Genomic DNA, 25,694 nt, shown 5'->3' on the forward strand with positions numbered 1-25,694 from the left:
ATGTTCAAAGACCATCTGCAATCGCTACTGGGAATAAGGGACGCCGTTTGTGTTAAAAACAGGTACATTAAAACAACCATATCCAGAGATGAAAACATTATCAAGAAGTTGCTGGAGGGGTGAGGGGGGTTGGGGAGGGAGGGTCAAGTTATGTTTTGTTACATGTGATTGTCACAATGTCCTCTTCCGGAATAGCATTTTAAGCGATTACACTCTTTGAATAAATGAAATGACATTTAAGAAATGATGTATCACCCTGATACCACCTAAAAAAACATAAGATTATTTTCCCGGGTTATTGAAAATTGTTTTCATATCTCCCACGATAATATTATATGTACCATGATATTGTCGGCCTGGGTCCTCCTTTGCTTTACACAATGAAACGGGCACACAGAGAAATAAACACAAGATAACTCAAGTTTTTGTGATTCACTCTCTAATTACCGTGTTACTTCAGAATTATAAATGAAAAATAATAAACAGTAGTGATGCACATTTTAACCGAAAAAGTATATCTGAAGTCGAACGGAACTTAAAGTTATTTGTTTTAACAAGTGCATTGAAACTATAATAGCTGACTACATGAATATAAAAGGAACGCAAACATAAGAAATACATCTCAAAATATATTGTTCTAATAGACTATGTAATGCTTCGCTGAAGATTATAACTAAGTTGAATTATACACGAAAAAGCCAACGCGAGGGCTATCAAGTTTACTGCTCAAACACAATCGACGTTCTTTGACACTCAATAGTGGCGAAAGAATATTTTCTGGAGGCTACAAAATTTGATGGATTGTAAATTTAATTTGCCAAATCCCTAAACTCCATCTAAAACTTTCACAAACGGCCTTCTCTGCATAACACGTATTCATTTGAGATTAAAAACAGGCAAATGTAATTTACCAAAAGGTAAAAATTTGACTTTTCAGTTTGTCACAAGAGTGAAGGGGATGGTAGAAACACACCCCCTGTAACTCCTGTACAATCCCATCCCCTTTGTGACAAAATGTCAACCAGTTTGGGTTTGTGATCATTCCCAAATGTCATTTCTTCGATCTCAAAATCATTAAACAAAGAAAATTAAAACAACTAAATTTACCTTATATCAATTCAAGGTAATGAAAGCGTAGTAATTAATACATGGAAAAGATTGTAGGCCTTTACTAATATTTCTCCTAATATTAGCTTTCTGCAAAGCAATATATGTACAACACGTACCAAGTATCGTGGCAGTTAAGGTCGTTCTGTTACGTGCACGAAAAAATCACGTAATACACACAACGTACTTCTTAACATTATTATCATTATACGAAAATTAAAAATATGGATTACAACTTAGCTGTTTTGAACGTTATGTTAAAAGTTTTGGAACTTGTAACTTTTAATAAAAATCGAATTAAGAAATGTACATTTGTTTCATTTGATGAAAATATGATTACATGATCCCAGTACAATATATAACATAATAATTATGATCAATAGTAAATATATACAGAAAATGAAAGTTATAGCCGTTTAGTCAAATGCAATATTTGATATAAAATGACGGAAAAGCCTAAAACACAGTAGCATAAGAGAACTGTCGGACAATCGAGAATCCAAACAGCTAACATCACAAGAGAACAACAAACCGACAGATAGATATAATGGATATTTTGTTAAAAATGCTTTAACATCATCCGCCGATCTAAACTTTCTTTGACTTGTTTTACATAAAATGAAAATAGAAAATGGAGGTTTAGGGCCCGTGGTCAATAAGAAGGCCAGGAAATTTTGGGATAAAGAATGATTTGCGTTACATAATATACATGAGGAAATATGCACACTTCAAAGAGAGGGCCGGCGGGTTGCGTTCTCGGGCTCTCCCGCGCCCTGCCCTGGAAGCCCGTACACGTGATCTATACATGAATATTCTTTATGATAACGACTAATATGTCGGGTATATACATGATCCCAGTACAGTCCATTAGCATCATATTCAATTTATCGGTAGTAAATATATACAGAAAATGAACTAGTTTCCGTTTATTAATAACACAATATTTGAGAACGGTAGTAAATATATACAGAAAATGAACTAGTTTCCGTTTATTAATAACACAATATTTGAGAAAAATCTACGAAAAACCTTAAAACTGTTTTGAACAAATATGATAAAAGTTTTGGAACGTGTAACTTTTAATATAAACTAAAATTGGAAAAATTGAATTAAATACGTAAATTTGTTAGTTGTTTCATTTGAGAAAAAAAATTGGTTATTTACATGATCCCAGTACAGTGCATTAGCATACTAATGAGTTTATCAGTAATTAATATATACAGAAAATGAAACAAATTTTATTTTGATTCAAATTGAGGAACATTTACGGAATACCTTAAAATTCAGTAGCATAAGAGAACTGTGACGGACAATCGACACGACAACAGACGGATAGATAGATATAGTTTATACTTTTTTTTTAAAGAATGCTTTAATATTCATCAGCCGATTGACATTTTCTTGGACTTCTTGTAAATAAAATGCTAGCAATGGTCTCGGTTCGTGGTCAATGAGGGGGCCAGGAAAATATGTGATAAAGAAGAACGATTTGCGTTACAGAATATAGATGTGGAAATATGAAGACTTCATAAAGAGGGCCGGAAGTTCACGTTCCCGAGCCCTTCCGCACCCTAGAAGCCCGTAAACGTGATCTACACATTAACATTTTCTATGATTATGACTTGTAAATGCCAAATTTGATATTAACTCTGAAAATTGAATGAAATGAAGTTTTGTAGCGATAGATTCATAATTTTAGCTATAAACTTACACCATCCCCTCCCTGTATGTTTCACTCCCAAACCATTATTATTGTTTGAGCATATTGTATGATTTAATTATCGTATTACTTGAAGCAGTGTATTTGTGATTCATCTCACTGTTGACATAGGGTAACTATTTATAATGTAGTTAACAAAGTTTTGAAATATCTTTTGTCATTCAGTGATTTTTCTTGTCGTGATAAATGTATCGAAATCGAAAAAAAGAAAGAAAAATTAGCAGGTATCTTGAAAAGAATTTTCGTACGCAAAGAAGATACTGTGTTGTGCTGAAAGTTAACGGAATTTATGATGTGTATTCTTTATATCATAAACCTCCACAGTTTATCAAAACTGAAATTTTGTGAGCCGTACAACAAGTTATTTCCAGCTGTAATTTTATTTATAATATGTACACTTTATGACTGAAGTAAATTAATAGCGTTCCCATCTTTTTATATTATATTTTACAGCTATGACTTCGTTTCTACTATGTATAGTTTATGACTGAACTACTTCGGATTCATCATCTGACGCGCTTTCAGATTCATCATCCGAGGGACTATTAGAACTCGCAGAATCTGCTTCTGTGCTCTCCTCAGAATCTGAATCATCCTTTTAATCTGCAACAAGCTTCTGTTTGTCATTAGCGTCCTTAGTGTGTTGGTTTTGACTGGTTCTAATCTCCGTCTTTAATTGTTTATCATCGATTAAGCTTTGTAAAGCTTCTTCTTTTGTAATATTTAACCAGCTGTCAGGGAAATCTAAATCATAGTCCTCAGAGGAACGCTCCATCATATCTACAAACACCCATTGCCAGAATAGTTTACCAGGATCATTTGTAGAAGGAAGAATTTCCCAGTCTGGGTAAAACCGTTTGTAATTTTTACAATGGAATTCTTTATCAGTTATCGTACACATTGTATAAGGAAGAAGGACGGATGAAGAGCAATCCTCTAATACCAGCCTATTAGTACCAGGGTATCTTTCTCCTGCCATGCCTCTAGGACGATGTAAATGAGAAGAATGTATTGTGTGACTTTTCAGAATATTATCACAGAACATACCACACATTGGACAGGTTTTCTTACAAACATTCGATAGTCCTGCTGCTATTTTCAAGGATGAGCGGTTTAATTCAGGACAGTCGTATTCCTCCCATGGATCCCATTGACTTATTCGCTCTTTTAAATGACAAGAGACTTCCAGAGGACGAGGATTATCATAGATGTCGTATGTACGTCGCACTGACGAGTCTATATCAAATGTCTCTAACAGACGACCGATCCAGTCTTGATATGGGTCATTGCGATCTAAATTATTCTCCAATTTGGTCAGACCGTCGCGGACCGTTACAAGTATTCTACCACATTCTTTCTTTTCTGTATCAGCACTGTCTGTTTGTAAGTACTCGCAGTAGCCATGAGACCATGCCATAATGTCACACATACTATACAATAAATCACCTCCCCAATGATGATCCATCATGTGTTGGCTCTCGTATTCTAAAACGTCCCAAGGTAAACTCAATCGTTTAGTCAGTTCACTGTAATCAAAATTCTTTACAAAATGTTCATATTTTTTCCTTAATTCACTTCTAATGTAGTAATAAAGGACCTCTGATAAGCTGTATTCCAAGTCACTTTGCATTACAAAACTACCAAACGTTTCTCTCACTATACCATTTTCCCGGTAGAAATAACTACTGTAATTATCATCACTAACCTCTGTATACTGAAAAACCTCAGTAAATGCCCTACCACATAAGTGCATAAGTCCTTTTGCAATTAAACTATTTGGTAGTTTTATGTCACCTGTCTTTTTCGAAAGATTTTTTAGTGTTTTTCGAAATAGCAATTGAAAAAAATTGCTATCAAAATGCTTTCTAGTTTGACCCTTGAGCTCATCTATCGATGATTCAATAGATTGTATCATGGTATTGATAGCTTCCTGTTTTTCTTTTTGAATTATTTCATTTTCCGGCGTTTCGCTTTTCCTTTCACTAGTGCTTTTATCTTCTTTGCGAGTAGTAACTCTATTTTTAATCCAAGCGTTGACCTGCTTATCGTTGATGTACTTTGAACAATCTGATAACTCGATGTGTTTCTCTATTCCTCCTTCCTTTGATAATAAATTATGAATGTCGCTCCCTATAGCCATACCTCGTGTCATTCTTAACAACAACTTATCACATAACGTTTTAATATGAGACGGCGATATTAGGATTTCTGTGATACCACTCTCTTGTTTGATTTCTTTCGTCCATTTTTCCCACAATTCATCCAGTTCATGTTTATATCTGGGATGTAAATTGTGACGCCGTGAATAAATTAGGTATTCATCGAATCTAATTGCATGCGGCAATTCTTTAGTAACTGCCCTTGTACTTGCTACTTCTTTGACGTCAGTAATCATCCTCATCAACCATTTTGGTCCCAGATTTGGCAAATTATGTTCAAGTTTCTTAATCTCGTATTCTTCCGTTATCCTATGTTGTGCTTGTTGTCTTGCATCTTTCACTGCAATATGAACATCCTCCAGGAATCCTCGTTTATGTCTAGAAATCATGCTCTTGCGAGGATGGTCTAAAACGTACTTTTCTACTAAATCTCTCAGTAGTTCGCTTTGCCTTTCAACTTCATCTTTTAAATCTATTATCAATGACTCAACACTGTGACCTTTTTTTACTGCAGATTTGACATCGCAAAGGCAGTCATTAGATTTATCCATTATTGCTTGTCTCATTTGCACTATCGATTGATTATAATAGAGGCAAAACTGATTGTAATCTACAGCTTTGACACTGTCCTTAAAATTAAAGACAAAGTTTTCCTCCTTAACGGCGCTCCATACATCTCTCACGCGATCTGTGAATGTAGATAAGGTTAAATCTGGAGTGATTATTTTATTTCTGATATCTCGTAAAAGTCTTCGTTTTATTTTGATAACTTTCTCTCCATACATATGATTTGGGGGCGCCATTCCTCCGGTCCATAGGCTGGGCACGTACTGCATATCTTCGTCAAATTTTAAATCTACAACGTCTGAAAAATCCTTGTAACGACCCTCCAAGCCTTCTTCTTCTGCAGCAAACTTTGTCGCCTCATCAAGTGTTTCTTTAATCTTGTCCGTATTGCCTTTATTTCTGTCTGCTGCTGTTAGATCAGATACTCGTTGTTGAATTATTTTACATCTGCATTCTAAATCAACCTCTTTCATCCGCATCAGCGCATGCGCGGCTATTTGTAATATATCGGCCACATCCGGACCGATGTTTTCACCACTTATGTTAAAAATCGTTACGTTAGCAATACTCAGTGCGAACGTGACCAGTTCATTATCAAACCTATGGTCATCGTGGCCAATAGACTTTATTCCTTCAGTGTCAACGATAATGAAATACTTGAAACCCAACTCTTTTGCGAGGGTTTCTTCAATTTTCAGAAATCGAGCAAAGAGACCACGTGTACAACGTCCTGCGCGAACAGGAAACCGTAAACCAAACATATTGTTAAGGAGGGTGGATTTACCACTACTCTGAACACCAACCACACTAATTACAAGAACCCTTGGATCGTGTAAATGTTCTGTCATTTTGTCAAGAACCGCGGTAATCCACGTTATTGGTACAAACCCAGTGTCACCATCCATCAATTCAAATGGATGCATCTGTAAAGCTAAACTCATAGCTATCGACGGAAACAAAGGTATATCAGCCGTTTCCTTTGATAGGGCATGTTTGTCATAACTATCCATGTATGCCTCGTACAGTTGACCCATCTCTCTTAGAAAATGTTCACTTCCTAAATTTTCACATCTGAACTTCTTCAATACAACAACGTTAGTGTTATCGTCAATGTTCTGGTTTGTCGAATGACACGCATCTATATTCTCACAACTTGTAACTGCTTCTTGTAGGTCTGACCTATTTACTTCTTCAGAGTCTTTGTTTTCTGCAGTAGAGATTAATCTCATAGTTTTGATTGTATCTTCACTTACTACTTCTTGTATCTTGTCATGAAGAAAACAAAATATGTACTGAGAACGAGCGAAGTTGTTTTCTGTGTCCTTTATACCATTGTAAAATATTTTCATCGTCTGTGAAAAGTGATTTTGAAGTTGTGTTTCTCTTTTGTTTTTCTTTCCTGTATTGGTCTTTTCTCTGTGTTTTTCAAAAGACCAATCTTCCCTAATATTATCTGAATCAAATCGAGTTCTATCTAATTGGACCCACTGCTGCCATGATTCTTGTAGCGGGAAACATTTCTTCTTGAATTCTAGACAGCTTTTGAACGGAATACTCTGGAATATATCATTGATAAGCTTCCTTGCATTTTGGTTCTCATTTTTCTCGTCATCAAAATCTATATCGCTGTCTGAAATTTTAGTCACATTTTCCAGTGTACCGTAAGCTTTACCTCGCTTGTAGCATCGACTTACAAATTTACATAATTTTTGTTCTAGGCAGTTTATTTGAGTTTCCCCTACAAGTATCGATTGACTATTTAACAGGGGTCTCATATCCGGGATATTCGTCTCTTTTCCAGTTACTTCGATGAACAGAGATTTAGTGGACGCGCTTTTAATATTTCTAACGTACTCTTCAGAATCTACCTTGTTTACTTCTGAAACAAATATTATGGTCAAGTCTGCTGTTTTGCAACAAAACTCTGTTTGGATCGGGAAAGCTCTACAATCGCCTCTTAAATTTAGAAATGTTGTTACATTCTTGATTGTTTCTTTCTCTGTGCCTTTCCGAGGAAGAAACCAAATGCTCTCAACAGTTCCTAGTGAATATTTTGGCTTCACTTTGTCACTTTCGCTATTTAAGAAAAAATGATGTAAATCATATCCTTGACACAAAGACAACATGCGATTAAGTATTTGTGACTTAGAGATATACACATCGCCAATTCGCAAAATGGCCACAGTAAACGTTGGGTGCGTTATAATGGATTTTTCTAGGGAGAATGGATCATCTTGTCCTTGCCATTTTTTGACGATTCTACGGCAAGCCCAACGAAGTATTTCAGGTTTCTTTTCTCTTACCCCTTGGAGGAGGAAAGGCACTGCCAACTGGCAGGCTGATAGTTTCTCTAAAATATCTTGTCTGAGAAAGTCATCAGAACAATGGAGAAGACTAAAAATGAAATCGCGCATACTGATATTTTCTGGAAGAAGATTCTGAGATAAAACAATCCTGTGGTCTAGTGAAGTGATTTTCTGCCAGAATGTGTGCATTAAACTGGTGTTAGTACTGCAATCACGTACAATAAGAAACTCTTGCAGAGTAAGTTTGTTATAATGTTTACCAACTAAACCGACGCATTCTAGTAAATCATCGAAGGTTTTTGGTAGGTCGTCTTCCTCTTCATCATTCGAAGATTCTGGTTCACTTGGAAAATCATGTTCGCTGTCATCTATATAGGCAATTGAAAAGAACGAAAAGTTATGAAACAATACTTTATATTCAAATCATGCAGGTTTACATAGATATCGGTTAGGCTCAAATCCAGTTCATTATCACGGAGTTAGAGCTGTTAATTTAAGCAGAAGCGAAACCAGGGAGAGAGAGAGGGGGAGGGGGTGGTTGCAACGTGTTTCGAACTTGATTTTTGTAATTAATAAATGAAAAACAGTCTACAGATCTCCTTTTGGGTCACTTGGTAAGGAGTTACCTGCATACACCTTCACCCACACGTACTATTAGGTAGTTGTAATTTATCTTTAATATGTAAAGAGATACGTTCCTAATCCTCTCTTCTAAGCCTTTAATTAAATTGCTTTCAATTTTCAGCACACGCACGCAAAGTCGAATTAAGAATATTGGTAAACTTACGAAAATACTACTGCCATTTCGCAATGTACGCCCTCTTCATGAAATTAAATTTTCTAAATCGGAAGGAGATATCCCTCCCGTTACAAACTTCCCCAGAACGGACGTCAGAAAACCACATCCACCTATTACAATTCGTAACAGTCGTAGTGTCATCAATCTTTAATTCTCTGACTTTTAAGTTGAGAACAAACTTTGGCTTTCCCCCCTAGCACCACAAAGAATAGCTTCGTCCCTGCAGCTTAGTATCCGTAAAATTAAAATGTCACGTAAACTGATAGTTCTCTTCAAATATTCAGTATGTGACGGCTTTCACTTTACGTTCTGTTTATAGTTTTGTGTTACGGCGGAGAGTGATATCCAATAATTGAAGCGTTTGGGATTTTATGAATGTATCGAGTTACCCCCCCCCCCACCCCGACTCGCATTACAATACCACCTTGAACTATTACCCGGGGTTTTATGAATTTCGAAGCGATATTTAATACGGTAATTAAGTCGGTTATATGAGGAAATAGCTTATTCTAGTCACTTTTGAAGTTAGTGATTCGAGGCAATTTTTCCGACAAAAAGATAATATGCTGAATATGTTTTCGTTACCTTTCCCGTATGCAAAATTGCACACAATGTTAGCTGCATCGCGATTGCGGACCTTCATCAGAGCAGCTTCTAGCCATGACAGATCATTCTCTGTAAATAACCCGTTGTTTCCAATGTTTGCCAAAACTTTTGGTTGTACACCCGTGTCTTTGAACCTAAAATTCTTATCCTCATCTTTTGCTATATCCACTAATTTTTCCAGATCTTCTGTGCTAAGTTCAGCTTCAACTTCAGTTAGCATATTCAAATATCGAGAACCTGTAAACATTATGAATAAGAAAAACGTTCTATCAATTGCCAAATAGCTCAAAAGAGAGATAAAATATGATTTACCAAATCCCGTTTTTAATTTATATATTCGGTATATATATATATATATATATATATTAATTTGTTAGTATTTTGATCGTAGAGTTGATAATGACTCAATTTTGGCAAGGTCCGGTAGCTAAAGCCCTGGTTCCGCATATGTAAAGTCTATAACATCAGGGAATTATTCGGTGATCAAAAAATTATGTTCTTCATGGTTGATAGCTCGAGACTATTACTTTCAAAAGAAATGTCGTCATTTAACCTGGTTGACTTTAAAAAAATATATCATGAGTAGTGGATTTAGCTATATAAATTTTTAAGCAGAAACCAATTTTCATAGAAAGAGATGATTCACTGGGTTTAGGAAACATTCTAGTATTAAAATATCCAATAACGTTAGAAGGCAAAATCGAATACTTTTTAGTGTAGTTAGTAAAGCAAACCGACTTCAACAAGCAGTGAGAATAACAAGTGAAAGGAGATTCATGACATGTGTTGGTCCGGGACCTTAATACAGGTATAAAGAAAAGAAAGGAATACAAATCAGTGATTAAACCCTTAGCGGTAAACCACAATGCAATATGCATACGATTATAAATATGTTTCAATAACATACTGTTCTCTTCGTGAAACGTCTTTCGACGCTTCGCAGGTTGAATTCCACTCGGTTCTTCTGCATCCATCTTCCCTTCACGGATTGTGTAGATCACTCAAGTGTAGCATCAACTGCAGAGGGAAGATTGCTTCACGTTAGGACACGCTATTACACTACCAAACCCGACTATCAACACTACATAGTGTTAGTACCTATGAACACGGCAGGGTCGCAAAAATAATCATTAATGTCTTTCAAATCGTAAAATATACATATATTGGTAGACACTTTCTACTAGTCATAAACGAACAACAATACCCGCAAATTGTCTTAGATTAAACTGCGAGAGTAATTTATTTATTTAACAGTTATTTATGTAGATTTTGAGTAAACTAGTTACATGTTCAATATTTCTTTTAATCGACTTCACAGTTTATATTAATTCACATACAATATTAATTCATTAATCTTACATAAGGCGTTGTGACGAACTGGCAAAGTTACAAATAACCAATCATTGCACAACTTTTTGTTTACAGATGTAAGTCTGTTGATGTACAGCTCAAACAACTGAACAATAAAAAGGACGCATTATTCAGAGGCGCTCACATTAGGAACAAACCAACATACCAATAGTTGTTTCCTTTTTTTAATGGGACTTTAATAATAAGCACTGTTTAGTAGTTTAACATCATACCCCGCAAAGTAGTTCTTGGTTGCACAGTATTACAAAAACAAAATGGCGATCTGAGGTCTCACGGTGTGGGATCAAAGTGCACTCTTTCTCTTTGTCCCGAAGTTTAATTACCAAAACGCAATTGTTAGTCTTTCAAAGGCTTCCATGTTTCGTTTCCTATGTTGCGATATATCCGTAACCTGACTTCACATTTAACGAAATTTTAATGGATCTTTTCTCGGTTTGATTAGAAGCCGTATCTTCCTTACAGTAATATCAACGGATCACTTTTAAACGATCGAAAGATATTGAAACTAAACACGATACTACCAGAAAAGAAAATCCAGCTAAACTCACCACGATATTATTAGACCTATGCGATGGATATTGATATTTCTTCGGTCGGATTTGGTAAGCAATACCTTATAAAACCACCATTGGTTCGATAGTCATTAAGCATGCACACTTAAAATCACCCTATTGCAAAGGATATTGAACAGTCCATGAGTTGACCTACTTATGTGTGTGCAGTAATACATGTGTAAGCTGTTTTTCATACGTGAGTAGAATGTAGCTTGAATTTATCGTTCAAAGTTCATATTTACCCAGCGAAATTTCGCAATTTCAAAACGCCAGAGTAAACATAAACATCGACAAGGTTCATCAAATCGTATTTGTCACATTGCAAGGAACCAGCTATTAAATAGTTTAATGGATGAAAAAGTCTGTAAAAATGGGTCTACTAACGACCAAATTGTATTTTATGGCCATCTCTACAAAACAGCGATTTTTTTTTTGACCTGCGTAATCAAAGCTGCAGCACTGATCATTCTTACTAGGCTGACAATCAAAGGCAGCGAATCCTATTCAAAATGGTGTGCTTTGTTTTTGAAAAATCTACAAGGCAATGCGCCGACCCACACGTGGGTGAACTGTTGACTTGACGCTACGGTGGGAACATTCTTCACTCGTAAGCCCCATCACTGCACTAATTATGTGTAAATCAGAGGTTTATCATGATAGGGCATTTCATATTTGTGCACCACGTCTATGGAACGCCCTGCCGGTACTTTCTCTTTTACTTCTGTCAGATTGTTGTAAGTCACAACTTAAAACTCATCTTTCATCAGGTAATCTAATGACTGATCTAGTTTTTGGTCTTTAATTTGTTTATATTATTTTAAATATTTTTATTGGTTGATATTTCTTTCCTTTCTTGACTTTGAATATTTTACTCTAATGTATCTAATATTTTTTAAATAAATAAATAATTATTAGTTATTGTTATTATTGTTAATTATAACTGTTTTTGGTTGGCGTTTCAATCAAGTTACATTTTTACTTGGTTGGCCCATTGTCATAGAAACCTTCCCGTTTCTTTAATCAGAGTTTATCAAGTTCCTTTATTTCGTTCATTGTAGCACGCTGTCAGACAAGTTAGGAATTCTCCACAGATTTAAGTAAAGTGTTCGTAATTTTATATGACGGCACCGGCAATCTCACTTTGGGATTGTATTTGGATGCTACGTGTCATTGCGGGTTCCTTACTGCAAAGTGTTGCTTTAAGAGCACGAAGAAATATCTCCGTTTACAATTTGTTTTTGGAGAGCTAAATTAATGTTATCATATTTGGATAGGCTAAAGTATAATGGTCACACCATGAAATATAAGTGGTATTGGTCCATGGACAATTTTTTTCCGGGGGGGGGGGTTACTGTTTTGTTTTGGTCTTATTGTGCTATTGTTTGAAATTGTGTAGTTTGCTTTGTTGTACTTTGATTGGTCTCTTTCTCCTTATTTTAGGGAGCGAAGCACCCCGTCAAGCCCGCAAGGGTTTTTTGTTCCGCTTCCTTCACTTCATGTATTATCCACTACTACTTCCTGTTACTTGTTATTTGTAAACGTTTAAATGCATGTTGTGAAAAACAAATAAATGAAATGGAATGAAAAATGAAATGAAATAAGCAACAGCAGTACTATGAGAAGACAGCTTGAATGATTGGAATACATTTACTGGTATCAGTTTTAAGATCATATAGATACATTTTGAAACAATAAACAGCTGTTAAAAATTCTGAGACCCTATCGGTATTTGACCAGCACTAATGACAACGTGTGACGTCACTGGTCATTTGCTGTTTTCGAAAGTGTAATAAATATTACTTCACAACGGTTATCCTTCTTAAACTTGTATCATGGAAACATTATCAATGAGTCTTTAAAAGGATATACTTTAATGGTAAAGCATGAGTGATGCTTTATGTTGGATATGTCAGAAAATTGTGAAATGTTTAGTTCGTTGCCTCGCTTGGGAACCAAAAAATGCTTGTTGAGGCCGTAATTATTTCAAAATCCTTACTATGGCTTTATTAGATTATTTTTCAATTCGTATCGTAGTGATCGATTTTCAGGCAACAGCTTTCCATTAGAGAGCTGAGAAGGCATTGAAGATGGTTACAAGCAAATGTAATACTTTTCAAACTTTAACATTGATTTAATGAAATAGTAGCAAGTACCTGTTCATTCATTTTCATAAAAAAAACTTTATTTCTGTCACTTTTGAAGTAAACAACATAAGAATGCACAGAACATAGTAATTTTAAAGAGAAAGAGACTGAGATGTGCCCACAAGAAGCTTGGAGAAGCTTATAAACGTGAACACCCCTTTACAAAGTAAAAATGTGTGGAAATATGAAACAATAAAACGAGAGAGAGAGAGGGTGAAAGGGAATCACAACTTTTTAAGGTAAAAAAGGCTAAAACAGAACCAGGAAACAGTTAATCACAGGTTAGTAATAACATTATGTCTCAAGGCCCTTTAATAGTAATTATTGAGAGACATTTAAAAACATTATCGGGGAGTTAATAACAGTTTAGGTCCTTGGACACGAACAATGTGTTGCAAGTGAGTCTAAAACGTGGAATCGATATACAATTACATGTATACGGGTAGGATACGAATGCGTGTCATTAATACATTAAAGAAACTATTAACATGGAAGAAAAAAGTAGCCTGTAACAGTTGTAAATAAAAACACCAGTGTGTAACGATTTATATCACAAACTGAAAGGGTGTTAATTTGAACAAAAACAAACCATAGTTGGGTGATGAATATATTCATTACTGAAAACAGAACGGAATGGCCTTTTTGGAGGATAAAGATTTAAGAAGCATATGTACTGCCCTAAATAATACTAAAATACGATATGCAAGGTAGAATAAGTGTGTTGTAAAGAAAAATATGAATATTGCCAGGTAGCAGGTAAGTAAGGCGATTTTTAATTCCAACACCATTTTAATGGAGATATACCGAATGTGATCTTTCCAAGAGAGATGTGTGTCAATATAAACTTCAAGGAACTTGTTAGATACTTGTAGTTTATCAACCCTACGAAACGTATAATATCTGTTTCATGATACTGTATTGTACTGTACTGTACTGTACAGAGAATTGAACCCTCATAGGCATAACTGATTCAAAAATATTCCCAAATATGGAGCTTTAATTCAATAGTAGCAAGTAAAACTTAGCATAGCCTAAAATAAAAGGCGAAAGTGAACAAAGGAAAGCTTCAAAATATCAAACTATTTTAATATTCCTTATGTTTCTTATTTGACATACTTGATAAAGACTTTTAATTGTAAGTCGTACCTGTATGTCAGTATTTCCTCAACTTTACATTTATGTTCCTAACTCAGTTCATATGAACGTATCTGTAGGTAACCGCAAAGCATAATTTCACCTACTCAAAGGTCCAGTATTTACGAGATATCAGTTTTTATCCTTTTAATCCAGTTTAGTACCGATATACTATCTTAGTATACAATAGAAAGTGTCACACATACTCAAATTTTAACTAGCATTTTACTACCACATTAAAAGTACTGAACCACATTGAAATATTTAGCGGTCTATTTTACTCAGAGTGTGTGAATAATTTTGAGGATCAGAGCTTCTATAGAAAATTATTTAAGAAAAATTCTACCGATATTTTAGCGTGTAAACATTTCGGGCGAATACTGAAGGTCTTTAGGAGTGGCTGATAATGAAACAAATTGAAAAACGCACGCCAGAATATGTGTTACTCTACGTAATAATTGCTCTACATTATAATGATAGTAAAGATCGTGCGTTCTTCAACTCCCAACATATGGCTAATTAAATGAAGCTCCTCCATGAAATGTTGACCGTCCTTTTGTCTTCAGATTTTTGTCTTGATCTAAGCTATCAAGCGCTTCTTACTCGCTTATGTGAAACCAACTTTGAGGTATATCAGCAGGTTTACAGTCAAAAGTGAGCGCGATCCAGTCGTTTTGAGTAGCAAACAGCCATTGCCAAAAGCGCTTACCGAAGTCACCGTTCGTCGGGCGAATGTCCCAATTTGGGAAACGCCGTTTGTACATTGCGCAAGGAAGTGTTTCATTGCCGACTGTAAATGTGGCATTTCGTAGAAGTAATGAAGAGTTACAATCCTCCAATACAAGTTTCGATGTCTCTGAAAAAGCTTCCCCTTTCATCCCCCTGGGACGATGAAGGAAGGAAGAATGAACCGAGTGGCTCTCCATGATGTTATCGCATGGGCTCCCACACATAGGGCACACCTCATCACACAGATTCGATAAGCCAGTTTCGGTCTTAAAAGAAGAGAAGCTGTACTGAAAATCATCATACACCCCTACTTCGTTAAACTTTTTTCTAAAGTACTTTTTCTAAGCATTTCTTCAAAATGGTAGAAACTAATGAAAATTCTGCTCCAACATAAATAGACTCGATTTCTTTTACAAATGGTCCAAGTTCGTCAAAACAGTTCTGCAATTCGTTGACCCACTCTTGAAACGTTGTCTCTGAAGATACTCGTTGGTCGACAATTTTTATCTTTCGTAATCGAGTGTCTGATATTTCCTTTTGCCTGGTACGGATATCTTTGTCTATCCTCTTGCAGCATTTCTCCCACTCTCGTTGTAAGTAATTCTCAGCCTGCTGCTTCATAGAATGTCGATACCAATCACCAGCATACAAGAAATGGTACAGGCTTTCCACGCGTGATGACCAATCCTGATCACGTACCACAGACTGCTTCAGTAAATCCCAAGGTAATTGCAGCCTTCTGGTGTAATTAGCATACTGAATATTATTCAGCACATACTTCTTCAAGTGCTCCATTTCCATATCTATGTCTTTTCTTAGATAGTAGAAGATGTAATCTGCAGCACGGTTGTTTATATTAGTTTGACCATAGAAATCAATGAAGTGATCCTGTATCATATAGTATTCTTCACTGAATATTTCACTCAATTCATCTTCGTTTTCCTCACTGTCCCTGTAAACCTCTTCAAACGCTCGTCCGCATAAATGCAAAAGTGCTTTTGCGATGAGGAGATGAGGAAGTTTAAATCTGTCACGTTGAGACGATAATTCCATTAGAGATTTCCAAACCACCAACTGAAATATATTTGTGTCAAAATATTTACCCTTCTGATTTTGAAGTTCACTTATTTGAAGGTCGATTACCTGCTTTACGTATGTACTGGCCTGTTCTGTTTCATTTCGAATGATGCCATCTTCTCCTTCCTCATCTTTGTGACCGGCTCCATGTTGCTCGCTCATACGTTTATGCCGGATCCACGCCTTTACATATTTCACGTGAATGTACTCAGCAAATTCAGGTAGTTCAACATGCTTCTCTATTCCCCCTTCTTGGGATATTAGGTTTTGAATTTCATTTCCAACTGCCATATCCCTGGTCATCCGTAGGAGTAACTTTTCGGACAATGATTTCAAACAGGATGTTGTTTTTTGTTTCCGAGTTAAACTGCCTTCTTGCATGAGATTGCCAATCCATAATCTCCAATTGTCTTTAAAATGCTGTTCTAAAGCGTCTTTATCTTTACCCTGATCTACTGTAGCTTGTAGCATTTTAGTGGCCGTTACTTTAGCTTCCATTAACATCTTTGGAAGATACTTCCTTTGAAGGCTTGGTAAGTTAAATCTAAGTTTTCTGATCTCGAATTCTTCTGAAAGTCTCATAACCGCTTGGTTTTTTGCATCTTTTAGTCCAATCGATATATCGTCGCGGAAGCCTTGGTTGTGTTTCATCATGATATTCTTACGAGGATGGTTTTCAATGTATTCCCGTACCTTCCGGTTTAAAATTTGTCTTTCATTTTCAACTTCTTCGCTTAAGGAATCTTTCAAAGAATCGATATCAGGATCTACACCACTTCCAAAACTCGATTCAACTTCTAAAATGCAACTTTTTGTTTTTACCATTATTGCATTCCTCATGTCAACTACCCACCCGTTATATTCAAGGCAAAATTTGTTAAAGTCAACCGCCCTAACACTATCTTGAAAGTTGAAAACGAAATCCTCTTCCTTAACTGCTTTCCAAACATCTCGTACGCGCTCCGTGAATGTTGTCATTGTTAATTCAGGTGTTATGATCTTATTTTTGATATCCTGGAAGAGCCCGTTCTTTATTTTAACCACCTTTTCGCTATACATGTGATTTGGTGGCGACATTCCTCCCTTCCAAAGACAGGGTATATACTGCAAGTCCTCATCTAGCTTCAGTTCTACAACGTCCGAGAATTTCTCATACCTCCCCTCTAATCCTTCCGCTTCCGCAGCAATTTTCGTAGCCGCGTCGAGTGTTTGTTTGATTCCTTCTTTGAAGGTACTCACTTTATTTCTGTCTGCAGCGGTCAAATCAGCTACGCGCTGTTGAACTATTTTGCATTTGCATTCTAAATCAACTTCCTTCATCCGCATCAGAGCATGTGCTGCTATTTGGAGTATGCCTGTCATATCACTGTCAATGTTTTCTCCTTCTATATTGAAAATTGTTACGTTAGCAATACTAAAAGCAAACGTGACAAGTTCATTATCGAATCTTCGATCGTCATGATCAATGGATCGTATGCCCTCAGTATCGACAACGATCAAGTAACTGAACCCTAGCGTTTCCGCTAATTTTTCTTCAATTGGGAGAAATCTTATGAAAAGACCCCTCGTGCATCGTCCGGCTCGAACTGGGAAACGCAGACCAAACATACTATTGAGAAGTGTAGACTTACCACTGCTCTGAACACCAACCACACTTACTACCAAAACCTTCGGATCATTTAGTTTGAGACTCAATTGATCTAAAACAGCAGTGACCCATGTAAGAGGCACACGGCCGGTGTCGCCGTCCATTAGTTCTAACGAATGCATCTCCATTACCAAACTAGCGGCAATTGATGGGAACAAAGCAATATTTTTTGATTGGTGTTTCTTCTCAGAAAGCTCTTCATATGCTTCGAATAATTGCCCAATTTCTCTCATGAAGTGTTCAAATCCAAGATTGTTATCTCGACACTTTTTCAACAGCAACTTACGTTCTTGCCTCATATTTTCACACGTTCGAACAGAGCGACCTTTTTCACCGTCTTTGTCAACCACATCATCAACAGACACAGCTGAAGATTCTTCCTTTAGGCTTTCTTTTTGGCTTAATTCTTCTTCAAGTTTTAGAATGGTTTTCATGCCATCTAATATCGTGTCACTTACTGTTTGGTATATTTTGTCATTTAGGAAGCCAAGGAAATATTGCAAATAATCATGATTATTCTTTTCTCTCTCGATTGTACTGTGATACAGCTGTTTGAAAGCTGAGCTTCCAGCTGAATTTTCCTTTGCTTTGTTTTGACCTGTAATATTTTTTCTCGTTGCAGTTCGAAAGACTCATCATCATCGTTTTCTGATTCAAAATGGGCTTTATCCAGCTCATCCCATTCCCGCCAAGATTCTTGCGACGGAAAACTCTTTTGTTTAAATTCTAAGACATCCTTGTATTCAACACTTCCAAAGATGTCCTTAACAGAGGTCTGAGCATTATTACATTCTTTTTTGTCATCGTCGACATCTAAGTACGTTCTGCATTTCTCTGATATTTGCTCAATACTCAACAGAGTTTCAATTTGTCTATTTCTATTGCATGAATCCGCTATGATTTCGCAAACCATTCGGCTGATGGTGTCGACCTGAATAGTTTTGACAAAAATCCAGTTATCCTTTTTCGTAGGTGGAGAAGATCTTTCTGATCCATTGGTATTCCTTTTATCTTTGACTGCAATAAATAGCGTCTTGGAAGAAATCTTTTTCAATTCTCTTATTGTGTTGACGTATTCGCTACGCTTTTCTGTCGCAATTATTGCAATGGTTAAATTGGTAGACATGCAAACAAATTTACGTTGTACAGTTTAATCCCTACAATCACCACGTAGGTTGAAAAAAGTACCTACCAGTGGAAGGAACCAAGCACTTTCGATCGATCCATGCGAAAAACGTGGTTCTAACTTGTCATTATCTTTATTTAAAAAGAATGGATGTAACCCATAGCCTTGGCTATAACCTAACATATAGTTTAGTAATTTCGAGTTTGACATCAGTACATTACCGATTCTCAATACTGATACAGTGTAGGTTTGATATGCTACAATTGGTTGTTCAAGAGCAAATGCATCTCCCTCAACTTTCCATTTTTTAACTATTCTTCGGCATGCCCAAAGTAATAGTTGTGGATTTTTGTCTTTGACCCCTCCGAGAACTAGAGGTACTGCCAACTGGTAGGCTGATAGCTTTTCTATAATATCTTGTTTGAGAAACTCGTCCGCACAGTGAAAAATGCTAAAAATGAAGTCACGCATAGAAATATCACTCGGTACAAGATGTTGGGGTAACACAGCTCGATAATCTAAAGAAGTAAATTTCTGCCAAAAAGATGTAACAAGGAATGTGGTGGGAAGAAATTCACACACTTTTTGAAGATGTCTGGAGAAAATCAATTTCACAGCTTAAGCCATTTCCTTGTCTCATCCTTAAACTAAAGACTAAAGAAGGCTTACTGTGGTAGTATTCATGACAAGGTAACTAGATGCCAAGACAGCATATACAAGCACTAGACGATTGTCAACAGAATACTGTTATTAAGACAATATTCATATACAACTATGATAAAGTCAATCCAGTCACGTACAGTATGTGTATATCCTTCGCACGGTTGCACACTAATAGGCCGTGGTACATCCCTTGATTTCGTTTCATTCCGTGCAACTCAAAGAGGGAGGGGATAATATGTAAATGATAAATATGAAAATATTATTCTGAATGGATATTCAGTTGTTCCCACTTGCGATGCTGGTATATATGCTTAAAAATTGGTAAAAATCTAACAGAAATCGGGTCCTTTTACGTTATTGTACGAGGCTATTTTCTACCAATCAGAAATGTCGTACGTGAGACATTCTTGCGGCATACACTTAAATTTCGGCGAATCAACCAATCACAACGTTTGTTAATATTGACAGAACAAGTGTTCCGAAAACAAAAATGGCCGCGTTCAGTAGTGGCGGTGTTACACGAAAGGCGCTTCGAGAAAACTGTATTATACACGTTAAAGATTGCTCTAAATCAAAATTTATTGAACTGACAAGTAATTCATAAGAGAGATTTAAGACATTTGCCTTGGAGTGGACACAATTTTATTGCAAGGAGGCAGAAATAGCCAGAAATTCCGCGACGGCGATCGGCCTAACGTTAACAATTTCAGAATGTGTTGGGGAAGTTTTACTACATCGAGACATATATGATGATACCACATTGAATGTTACAAACGGTTTTGCGACATAACTAAAGTCAAAAGGCAGGCAAAACTCGCTGAAAAACGCGCTGCAGGTATGTACTAGTATTTTTGTCAAAAATGTGTAAGATTCTGTATTAATCCATTTTTTTCCTCCAACCAGCCTCTTAATTTTAGTTAGGCCTAGGCGGCTAGGCCCTACCACTGTTTTTCCAAATTGCCCACTTGGAAAAGAAATGTATGTTCGGCGTAGAGCTCAGCCAATTTGACTAAACTTGGCAAATTTTAACGTTCACAATATAACCACTATGCAAAGGTAATATAGCGATAGAAATATCTCGCTGGTGCAAGGCATAATATTTACTAGTACTAGGCCTATGTAAATTTTACCCTAATTCAAATCTGGCTTTTCAAATTCAATCTGGACAGAAATGATATGCTCACACACAGTATAAGGTCTATTAGTAAACAGTTTGAATGTGATGTAAACAACACCATTGACCAGCATGTTTCTTTCAAATGTCTCAACTTGTGGGTTACACCAGGCTGACAAAGCAAATTACAGGTTTGACCAAAAACACTGCATATAGCCTACTGCATATAGCCTACATAGAGCATATTTTATCAGCAAAATTTAATTTTCTTGTTGTAATTTTCTTGTCATCGTTCAAACATGAGCAATATACGTAGTCCTGATACACTTGATGGTATGCATGTACTTCTTAGTTCATTATAACTTATGGGAATGGGTCCTCAATAGGAAGAAGCCATATATAGATTATTTTTTTGTACGGCAAATACAGTAAACAAAATTAAAACAGTATTTACAAGAGTATATGCATTTTGAATTTGGAAATATAACCTTTTTCTGTCAACTTGTGTTAAGATTGCGAGGTAACTTTAAATGCCTTTAAGAAATTAAAAGATTTTGCTAGAGCATGTTGCTGAACATTTGCAATATATTCTTCCTTCAAATTTTTAAACATAAAAGTTAAACTCCAAATATTATTTTCCTTTTTGATTATTGAATGATCCTAATGATAAGGGAGTGAAAATTGGGGGCGAAATGCTTTGAATCTTAAGTAACAAAAACTGGAGGCAAATAATCCTTGCTCAAAATTTTAAAACTTACCTTTCTTGTTGCAAAACATTATTTAACAGCTATTTTTTTTAAATTTTACTCATATAGAAACGCATGTAAACAAGCTGAATGATGACGCATATGAAAACGAACCGCCAAGGAAACGCGCCAACTGGTCCGACAATACAAGTGGTCCAAGAGAGTGGAGGGAACGCCACATGTTTCCGAATGAATGCTTCATTTGTCATTCCGTCAAAATGAAACCTTATAAGTTCACAGGGAAAAGACTGGTAGTGACACTTATGAGGTGTGAGATTGTTAATGGTGGAAAGGATATAAGAATTGTATACCCAGTTGGTTGCTCTACGGGGCCAAGCGGGCATGAAACCCATGAAATGGATATCAAACTCAAAGACGCTTTTAGAAGGGATTCCAAAGGAACATAGGGCTAAGTCAGTTGATAAAACTAGACTGAGGTTGCAGTCAACAAAGACCTTAGGATTGACTTGGCATGCAGAGTCAGACAAATTTCAACTTAAGAAGCCAGTAATGGTTAGTAATGTTGAAACCTTAACCAAGCAAATTGTTTTAAGCAAGCTATCATCAGTGTTTAACCCTCTTGGAATTATTGGGCCTATTATAGTAGTAGCTAATATTTGAATGCAAAATAATTGGGGAAAAAGGACTTGATTGGGATGACCTTAATGTAGGGGGTCTAGAATCTGAAATCAGAAGGTGGTTGGAAAATTTAGTTAACTTAGACAAAATTGATATTGGAATATGCTTGTGCCCAAAGGGTAACGCAGACCAAAGAATGCATGTGTTTTGTAATGCTCCGAGTGATGCATATGCAGCTGTGGTTTATTTAACAACCATAGGGGTAAATGGAATCAGAGTGCAGCTAGTAGCTTCAAAAGCGAAGGTGGCTCCTGTAAAAGCTATAAGCATGGCTATATAGTTTAAAGTTGTTTATTTGAGAAACATTAGAAAGATTTGTCGTGTGGAAATCCTAGATTAAGTTAAGTTTTTGTGGTAAAGTAAATTTTACTTAGAAGCGGTTATAAATTCCCTTCAGACTGCACACAGTCCAAGATCTATTGCATTTGTATCAGTGAATTTTGGTATAACAACATACCATATAAGCATACATGTTTAATTTAAAAAAGAGTTTCCATGTGTTTGTGTCGAATGTAGACAGAAAGTGTTATATATAAGTTCAATATTATGTGATATAAATACTCCAAAAATATTTTACTGTACATAGATTTGCACTAATGAAGAAAGATTCTTGATAGTTAATGTATGAGTAAAATGTATTAATTTTGTTTTGTTTTTTATACTTGAGGTAGAGTACCTAATGGAAGGGGAGAATGTTCTAGAGAGTAAAGTAGTCTAACAATTTTGCACCTGCTATGTTATGAAAATAGGCAAATGCTTTCAAAATGCCATCTATTGTTTGCCCAACCATTCTGTTTTTGTTTATGTAAAATTAGCATGTATTGTATTGAGTTACTGAATAGTGTGTTTTTAGAGACAGTGGTCAGTTGTAAACTGTTCTTCAGAGAGAAAGGTTGAGTGAGAAATGAGTATAATACAAAACACAACTAGTAAAAGACTGAGTAAAAGAGAAAGAGAAAAAGAGAGAGATAGAGAGATGAGCAACGAAATAAACGAGAGAACAAGCAAATTACCTTTTGAGTTTTATTTCACTTTGTCTGGTAAACAATCAGCCTTGGCAGTCATCAGAATGGGTAAGGATTTAATTTTTCCGAATGAACGAAATGCTCATGATTAGAGATTGGAAGTTTTTTGTTGTTGTAAATTACTAGAAAAAATTGTATTTGGGATGATGTGGCCATATTTCAGGAAAATTGAGTATTTTACTTGGAGTGCTTTATCAGTCCCCACCCGGAAGTGTGGTAGTTTTGTTGTTTTGTTTTGTATTTAATAGTCAATATTGTATTTGGAAGGATGTAAGCATTCTTTCAGGAAAATTGATGAAAGGGAGTCTTATTTTAGCAATGCTTGGACTTAAACTAGGAATGGTATCGTGTCGTCCAGGGGAGGTAGTATCTCTCATCTTCTTGCACCTCGAATAGAGTGGATAAGCATCTGTCTTTTGAGTCATCAGGCTTGGTAAAGTATTTCACTTTTGAATGAATAAAGTGCTCATAGTTTGAGTTGTAGTCAAATTTGGTTTGGGAGGGTATAGCATTCTTTCAAGGCGATTGAGAAAATCTTTATTTTAAGGAAGTCCATGTTACAACCTACTCAGTCCAACTTCTCTATATACAAACAAAGATGTGGATGAAGTTTTGAAGATTATTTGAAATTTCCTTCCTTTTTGTTCTCTACCATATATAATCAATCCTTCCAACTGATTAAAATGACCTTAATTAATTAACTGGCCAATAAATTAGTAGGATTTTTAATAATTAATGCATTAAGATAATTAACTAGTTAACAATGTTTTAACTAATTAATCTAATTAACCAATTGGTTAATTAGCTAACATATTTTAGCAGTCATAATTCATTTATGATTTCATGCAAGGCCTGAAATAAAAAAAATGAGTGAACTCCCATGAAACTTGCAGTGTTAGTGTACTTTCTCACTTCAGTAAAACAGTAGTAGTGGAACTGATATATGGGTTTTAAGTATGGTAATGTAACTCCCTTTTCCATGAATTTTCTTCTCGCTTAACCACAACCATACGTGGGGATAAAGCAATTTGTGATTAGCAACTCCTAATTCATCAATCTGTGATAAATTTAGCCCCACCCTCGATCAGTTGCACGGAAATTGAAAACAGAGCACATAAATGCCCTATGTACCATGGCCTATAATATATGCCTTTTATTAAACTGCATTGCGTACAGAGTGAGTGCAGGAGGTGTAGGTGAGGTGGAGGTGTTCATGAAAACCTGAGGAGCATTGCATTTGCCTCCCCTCAAAAATCGTAGATTCTTAGACATGACATACCATAGGATCACGTTAATATATGTATGGAAGCTCAGGTTGAGGGACATGTCGATGGTTGTTATACTTACAATACAATAAATGAATCTCATAACACACTGTAAAAGACACGTATTGATAGCGCCATATTGTTAGCCATATTGCAGCGTCTGTTTTATTGTTAACTGCGTCATAACATTCGAACTTACCGTATCCTGATTATTGCCTTCTCAATGAATTATTATTGATTTAATCTCCAGCGATATTCTGATATGCGAAATATAACCACTTCATTCCCAGTAACATCTTGATCTGGTTACTAAATTATGAAAATGTAACGCCTACAAAATGGCGACAATGACAGTGACTTTACTCACTGCTGCGTTGAAGATCATGTGAGTCATAATCATGTGTAAACAGCATCATGATATCAAATGGCCAAGAACGGAAACATTCCCTACTTTGGAATGGTACGAGCTGAGATTCAGCTAATGTTCCTCGTGAGATATGTTTTGTAACTGGTTTCCTATAGTTAATGCATGCCCAGAATAGCAAACGCTCTAATACAATGCTTTAGAGTTAAAACTGACAGTAAGTTTACAAAATATTTAATGGGAACAATAATTTAGACCATTATATGTATGGGGTAAAATATTTCTTACAATCCTGTTATACTTCACTCAGATATAATGCACAACATATTTTGGTGGGTTGAAGTTGACCTTTAGTATTATTATCGGGTTATCCAAACAACTTGACAGTGGTCGCAGCCAATTTATACTAAAAACAAACTAGGTATAAAGGGTGTCACCTTGACATTAACATGACAAACTGTGTGAGTGAGTGAGGCAAATTCAGAGTGTATTACATTGCGACTTACAAGAGCCTCCCTGTTAACAGCTAACGCATTGCTTGTGCAAACGATTGAAAATACCATATATAACATTGGTGGGGGGGATCAAAATTTCCCGTCTGATTTAGGTAAGCGGCTGAAGAGTGTGGAAGGGCCTGAGGCGAATGAAGGATGTCGTAAACTTGGGAAAAGTAGTATCGTGGGGTCAACTAAGTTGAATCGTATGTGTCCACCCCTTGACCAGAAAAAAAAACATTAAGAATTTACCTCTGAGGGATACTTAGGTTATAACTTAGGTCCATTTGGGTAGCTCTTGACGGAACAATGTGCTAATAAGTAAACAAACTTAAAT

The 25,694-nt window shown here is 36.0% G+C and overlaps 1 protein-coding gene across 2 annotated transcripts; it reads right to left on the reverse strand.

Moving 5' to 3' along the window:
• Positions 1 to 420: 420 nt before the first annotated feature.
• Positions 421 to 24,880, reverse strand: LOC139981308 (interferon-induced very large GTPase 1-like). Of its 2 annotated transcripts, none has more exons than XM_071993660.1 (4): positions 24,699 to 24,880; positions 10,172 to 10,281; positions 9,244 to 9,501; positions 421 to 8,227 (listed from the first exon to the last, which is right to left on the reverse strand). In XM_071993660.1, exons 2-4 carry the CDS (start codon positions 10,236 to 10,238, stop codon positions 3,426 to 3,428), a joined length of 5,127 nt encoding a protein of 1,708 aa, XP_071849761.1. In that variant the 5' UTR covers positions 10,239 to 10,281; positions 24,699 to 24,880; the 3' UTR covers positions 421 to 3,425. The 2 variants fall into 2 exon arrangements, with proteins under 2 accessions (XP_071849761.1, XP_071849840.1); XM_071993739.1 differs by lacking the exon at positions 24,699 to 24,880 and adding an exon at positions 11,184 to 11,526.
• Between the last annotated feature and the right edge of the window lie 814 nt (positions 24,881 to 25,694).

This window comes from Apostichopus japonicus, chromosome 1 (assembly GCF_037975245.1).
Source record: "Apostichopus japonicus isolate 1M-3 chromosome 1, ASM3797524v1, whole genome shotgun sequence".
NCBI lineage: Eukaryota > Metazoa > Echinodermata > Holothuroidea > Aspidochirotida > Stichopodidae > Apostichopus > Apostichopus japonicus.

Bases quoted from the DNA above. Each gene is read 5' to 3' on its own strand.
- LOC139981308 (XM_071993660.1), bottom strand. From the start codon at position 10,238: ATGGATGCAGAAGAACCGAGTGGAATTCAACCTGCGAAGCGTCGAAAG. The intron at 9,502-10,171 runs GTATGTTATTGA...TAATGTTTACAG, and splicing joins GACGTTTCACGAAGAGAACA to GTTCTCGATATTTGAATATG. The intron at 8,228-9,243 runs GTAACGAAAACA...TTGCCTATATAG, and splicing joins CAATTTTGCATACGGGAAAG to ATGACAGCGAACATGATTTT.